The 6,701-nt window shown below is 40.7% G+C and overlaps 1 protein-coding gene and 1 non-coding gene across 2 annotated transcripts; both read right to left on the bottom strand.

The window, feature by feature from the left end:
• Nucleotides 1-765: 765 nt before the first annotated feature.
• On the bottom strand, nt 766-4,438 carry LOC110910739. The gene is made up of 3 exons (XM_035984515.1): nt 4,275-4,438; nt 3,758-3,811; nt 766-2,190 (listed from the first exon to the last, which is right to left on the bottom strand). Exon 3 carries the CDS (start codon nt 2,188-2,190, stop codon nt 766-768), a length of 1,425 nt encoding a protein of 474 aa, XP_035840408.1. The 5' UTR covers nt 3,758-3,811; nt 4,275-4,438.
• Nucleotides 4,439-6,594: 2,156 nt separating this feature from the next.
• LOC118487842 lies at nt 6,595-6,701 on the bottom strand. Its single transcript, XR_004882785.1, has one exon. It is a non-coding gene; the product is annotated as a small nucleolar RNA R71 (small nucleolar RNA).

Consider the following 6,701-nt stretch of genomic DNA (forward strand, 5'->3'; position numbering starts at 1 on the left):
TTACCGATCTATCCAACATGGGTCGGCATACACGGTTCATAAGGTCCATAAATGCCGCCGGCGCATTAGTTAACCCGAAAGACATTACTAAAAACTCATAATGTCCGTAACGGGTTCTAAATGCGGTCTTTGGAATGTCTTCTTCTCGTACTCTAACCTGATGGTACCCCGATCGCAGATCTATCTTGGAGAACCAACTCGCCCCTTGTAACTGATCGAAAAGGTCGTCAATTCTAGGTAAAGGGTAGCGGTTCTTTATGGTTAGCTTATTTAACTCCCTATAGTCGATGCACATGCGCATCGACCCGTCTTTCTTCTTAACAAATAAGACGGGCGCTCCCCAAGGCGACACACTTGGGCGTATAAAGCCTTTGTCTAGGAGGTCTTGTATTTGTGTCATTAATTCCCGCATTTCCGTGGGAGCTAATCTATAGGGAGCCTTCGCGACCGGTTTCGCATCCGGATTCAATTGGATATTGAACTCCACTTCTCGCTCGGGAGGGAGTCCCGGCAATTCCTCCGGGAATACATCCGGAAATTCGTTCACAACTTCAACATCTTCAAACTTTGGGAAGCTTTGTTGAGTATTTACTACGTAAGCTAAGTATGCTCTACTCCCATTGAGCACGTACTTAGTGGCTTGAACGAGAGTACATAGCTTCGCTTCCATCTTTCTTTCGCCTTGTACATTTAATCGTCTTCCACTTGGGGCTCGGAGATGTATGGTTTTGGTTTCACAATTTATCTCCGCGTGGTTTTGGGACATCAATCCATACCCACTATTACCTTAAATTCTCCCAAAATCATGGGTATAAGATCGATAGCAAACTCCTCATCCTCAATGGTTAATTTACAATTTTTACATATTTCATGCAACAAATAATTTTTACTATCGGCTATCTCTACTTCTAAGGGCATCGACATCCGTTCAATCTTAAAGGAAGGATGTTGTACGATTTCACTAGAGATAAATGACATAGTGGCCCCGGTATCAAACAATACATAAACCGGCATTGAGTTTATTAAAAAGATACCTGAAACCACATTCGGCTGGGATTTGGCTTCTTCCGATGTGATTTGAAACATTCTCCCCTTCGCCTTAGAACTCTCTTGTTTCTTATCTTCTTTCTTTGTTTCTTGCTGAAGCTTCGGGCATTCCGACTTGATATGCCCCCTTTCAAAACAGTTGAAACAAGTCTTTGGGTTGTTCGGGCATTGATAAGATGAATGCCCCTCCTTCCCGCATTTGAAGCACCCCTTTTTGCCTAGCAAACATTCTCCGGTATGGAGCTTCCCACACGTCTTACAAGGTGTAATTCCACCTTTCGACTTGCCCTTCCTTCCTTGATCCTGAAACTTCCCCTTTTTAGATGGGCTGAAACTTGCACCCTTTTCACTCGGTCTCTTTTCACCTCGCTCTTCTTGTCTTTTAATCTCGATCTCCCTATCTCGTGCTAAATCGATGAGCTCCTCAAGAGTTTCACATTTTGAGGGAGTGATGAACTCTCTAATTTCTGCCTTTAACACGCCATAAAAACGACTTATCTTCATCCTCTCGGTTGTTGCCAATTCCCCACAGAACTTCATCTTATCCATAAAATTGTTTGCTATTTCATTCACTGATTCGTTTTTCTGCCGGAGGCGTAAGAAATCCTCCTGAATCTTGTCGATCGCCGACTGAGGACAATGATATCTCATGAAGGGCCCCTTGAACTCTTGCCAAGTCATAGCTTGCAGCCTATCGTCGCCTATTTCCTTGCTGTGCGCATCCCACCAATCTTTCGCTTGATGGGTTAGTAAACCGGTAGCGAACATCACTTGGTCCTCCTTATCGCACCGGCTTCGTATAAACACCGCCTCTATATTCGAGACCCATCTTTGACATTCGACTGGGTCAATTTTACCGTCATACGTCATCGGATGGCATGCCATAAAATCCTTGTAAGTGCACCTTCGTTCCTTACCTCTACTCTTGGATCCTTCGATTAATTCCTTCAACTCTTCGAACTTACTAGTCATCATAGCATCCACAACCCCCAGAACTCGGCTTTCTACTTCTTGAGCCAACCGTGGAAGATTGGCTTGTATAACCCCTTCCGCTACTTCTGTAACTCTGTTCTCGAATGCTTCTTGTCTAGCCACATCATTGTTATCATCATTATCATCGTTAATATTTCTTGCATCAGCCATCTACACAATGTTAATATTTCGTTTAATACAATTTAATCATTCAGCATATCTTTAATCATTAATCATCATTCATTTAATCCATTTCATCTCATTTGCTTCGTTTCTTTTGATTCTTACGAATCCATTCTCGTTGTGTTCGCTAATAGTGATTACACACACTTGTTAAACCTTATATGGACACAACGTAGCCAAGAAATAAGCTTTCAAACAAACCGGTAACACAAAACATGAAAAGCAAACAATTCAGCGTTTCGGCATTGGGTAAGCCGTCAGCGACGGCTATGTGCCCGTCGGCGACGGGTTCGTATAATGGCCGTCGGACAAAATCACCCGTCGGCAGGGTGTTAAGGCGTCGGGTGAGGGTATAGCGTCGGCGACGGGTGTCTGGCCGTCGGCGACGGCCAGCCGTTTGCTTATCCGCTGCAGCTCAGTTTCTTGGCTGTTCCGACTGTTTTCCGGGTCTGTTTTCAGCTTCCCGGGTCCCGGTATTTCTCATTTAACCCATCTTAACATTTCTCAACATAATAAACCTCAATTCTTTAACCGTAGCGCATAATACATGAACATATTAAACAAACGTTTAAAAAATTTTACCTCCTTGGCGATCTTGGAGCGAGCACATTTGCACGAGCCATTGGTTTGAGTTCGGACACTAAGACTCTTGCCGAATCTCTCAAACCTTGGCTCTGATACCAACTTGTAAGGACCGCTTTTTCCAAAATAATAGTTTACTTATATAAACAAGATTTTTCGGACAATTAAAATACCACTTAAACACTTAAAGAAATTTTTACAAAAATTGGGCATGACCCGTTTGCAAAACGGACATACCCCCTGTTTTGACATAACATACAACGTTTACATACGACCCATTTTACATAAAACCATTCCAACGAAAATAACAAATTTTCAAACCTAAAACAATTCAACAAAGTTTAACCAAGTAACAAAACAAGAACCCAAAAGCATGCATATAAGTTGCGGAAGCGCTTGGTATTATAAGGCTTGAACATGTGCTCGTTCCATATCTCCATATCGCCTATAGAGGTGCTTTACCTACATTGACATCCACAATTTAAAAAGTTAGTGATCGCCATAGAAAATCATAACCTTACGTTTTAGCTTTTTCCATATAAAACCTTCTTACTCTTAAGCATACAACAACCCAATAATTGGGTTAGGCATAACCACTCTCGTAGAGAGTTTGACATACACATTCGACCCGTGTAATTGGGTTTAGCATAAACACTCTCGTAGAGAGTTAAGCATACCGTTCGACCCATAGAATTGGGTTTAGCATAGACACTCTCGTAGAGAGTTAGGCATACACATTCAACCCGTGAAATTGGGTTTAGCATAAACACTCTCGTAGAGAGTTAAGCATACACCTTCAACCCGTGAAATTGGGTTTAGCATAACTCAACATTACTTTCGTTAACATACCCAAATCCACAAGGGATTTGTCGCTTACTTACTACATTGTCACGTTCGTTATACAAGGATAGCTTTACATTAAATTTAATATAAATGGGAAATATAATAAAGATTCGTATAAAACGAAACATACCTCGATCTCGTGCTCCTTCCGCTTGCTTAGTGCTTGTACCTTCTTCTTTCACGCCTACATTAGAACATTCATTCTTTCACTTAGTTTATCAATTCTTTCTACTATTTTCATATACATTCATCTTTCACGCATTTCATCAAACACTTGGTAGGCATCATATTTAAGGTTCGAGGTACAAGTCTATTAAGCATGTTCCTACTAGCTTATCACCACACAAAAATCACCTTCCTCTAAATTCACATAATTCCCATTCTAAATTCAGTTTATCTAGCATTCAAGCATCACAACAATTTCACATATCAACTGAAACATGATCGTATTCCTTATGAACCTCCTATTAGTAACATGATCTTTACAAAGTGGGTTTTCACTACATTTTTCATACAATCCTAAATTCAAGCATGATTCTTGTTCTAAAAGCAAGTTTTAACTCAGATTTATCACAATTTACACAAGGAATCGAGATTGGGTTTTACCCCCTTTTCAACCATTCACAAATTCAGCAAATTAAACTTACCACTTCAATAATTAGGGTTAGATTTTCGCAAAGAAGGGCTCATGCATCGAATTTTCCTTGAGATTTTAGCTTCAATTCTTGATTTCTTGAGTTTAGGGTTATTCACCCTCTCCCTGCCCTTGTTCGATCGATCCCAACACCAGACATGGTGTTTTTCTTTTCCTTTACTAATTAAATCCCTATTTGTTTAATATTTGCACTTTAGTCCTCCTACTTTGATAATATGTTTTAAGTTAGACTTTATCACTTAATTAGCTACCATTTAGTCATGTTTCATTAACCAAGTTACATTCTTTATTTATTTTGTATATTTATTTTCTTGCTAACATTTTTGGGGCGTTACAATCGTAGAGTGTGTGAGTCGTCTCGGGATCCAAGATTGATCGTAAGAGTTCTTGACAATCAAGGCCATGTTTGCCTAAGTCTCTTACATCACTTGGTGAAGACAAGTGTTTAGTATAATACTTTTTATTTTTAATCTTTTGCACTTTTTATTTGGTTTTGTATTAATGACTTTAATAACTAGTTACTTATGTTGAAGGTGATCTTTCCTTATCGTTTGTCCGTGGTGTCTTGGCATTATTTTACTGTCTATATAAAATAAAAGATTTTCACCATTTATATCTCCACGGTCTATATGGAGGTATGTTGGCTACCTGGTCGGGGGTTAAGGGAACGGTTTGGTAAGGGTCTTGCCCTTGTTCAGCGTTTAGAGGTCCTGCTTGGGACCTGGGTCAAATTTAGTAGGATCTCCTTCAATGCCCATAGGTATTGGATGGCGGGGATCCAAACTCTTTGACCCCCTCATAAGTTAACTACTATTAATACTATAACCCGGCTATTTAGGACTGTATCCCTGCTGACTCAGACTACTTAGCCGAGGGTAACGTCACCGCCAAAAGCGGGGCCTACCACAATTTGCATTAATAACTTAATTCATTATCTTTCAATAATCCGACCCTTTAGGATTGTATCCTTACTGACTCAAACTACTGGGTTGAGGGTAACGTCGCCTTCAAAAGAGGGGCCTACTACAATAACTAAGATAATCTCTTAAACAAGTGCAAAAGTGCAAAAATAATCAAAGGTTATACTAATACACGTGTCGGATCCAAGTGATTCATCTTGTCTATCTGTTTTTATTTTATTTTTCAGCATTTAGTTAGTTTTTATTTTTCTTAGTTTAAACATTTTTCTCACTTTTTGATTTGGTTAGACGTTGAGGATAAACCGGTATTAAAAGCTCTTGTGTCCTTGGACGACCTCGGTATCTTACCAACACTATACTACGTCTACGATGGGTGCACTTGCCCATATGTGTGTTTAGTGTTAGTAAATATCGTGTTTTATAAATTTAAAACTTGGCTAAAAGTGTAAAAGCGGCTTAAATATACATCAAAAATATAACACACTTCACGCACATCAAGTTTTTGGCGCCGTTGCCGGGGACACAAGGATTTTAAGAAAGTTAGGAATCAACGGCCTAATCATATTTTTATTTTTTCTTTGATTTTTTTTAGGATTTTTTTGATTTTTAGCTTCTGCAGAGCTCAGCACGGGGTCGTGCCTGGTCGGACACGGGCCGTGCTCAGCAACGTTACTGGCAGTTTTTGTTTTTTTCAAGTTACAGAAGGCTGACCACGGGGCCGTGCCGGTGCAACACGGGGCCGTGTCCAACTTCCAGTAACTGGGATCTGAAAAACAATCACTGTAATTCCGACCACGGGGCCGTGTTCACTCAACACGGGGCCGTGGTGAACCTTCTGACCTACATTCTTTTCTGTTTTTATTGCAGGACTTGGAACCCAACGCCATCCTTACGTAGTGTATGAGCTCCAGTTCCAATAAAGACATAAAGGAACCACTAGAAGAACCCGAACGCTTTCTCAGAAAAAGGTTAAAAGCCAAAAACCAAGAGAAGGTTTCGGGTGATCCACCCCCAATGGCGGACCAACGTACCCTTATGGATTATCTACGGCCCACCGTAGGTAATCTAGGCGCCGCTATCAATGCTCCGAATGTCGAAGCCAATAACTTCGAACTTCGACCGCATTTGATACAAATGCTCCAAAACTCCGCAACCTTCCACGGGCTTGCGGACGAGGATCCTCATCTACATATAACTAATTTCTTAGAAATATGTGATACCTTTCGGATCAATGGAGCATCAAACGACGCCATCCGCCTCCGTATGTTTCCATTCTCACTAAAGGACCGAGCAAAAGCTTGGCTCAACACCCTCCCAGCTGGATCGGTAAACACCTGGGATGAACTAGCCCAAAAGTTTCTATATAAGTATTTCCCTCCTTCTAAAACTGCTAAATTAATGGCTGAAATTAATACATACTCACAAGAGGACGGGGAATCCTTATATGAAACTTGGGAAAGGTTCAAGGAGCTATTACGCAAGTGTCCCCATCACGGCCT

Source organism: Helianthus annuus, chromosome 15, assembly GCF_002127325.2.
Source record: "Helianthus annuus cultivar XRQ/B chromosome 15, HanXRQr2.0-SUNRISE, whole genome shotgun sequence".
In the NCBI taxonomy this organism is placed as follows: Eukaryota; Viridiplantae; Streptophyta; class Magnoliopsida; order Asterales; family Asteraceae; genus Helianthus; species Helianthus annuus.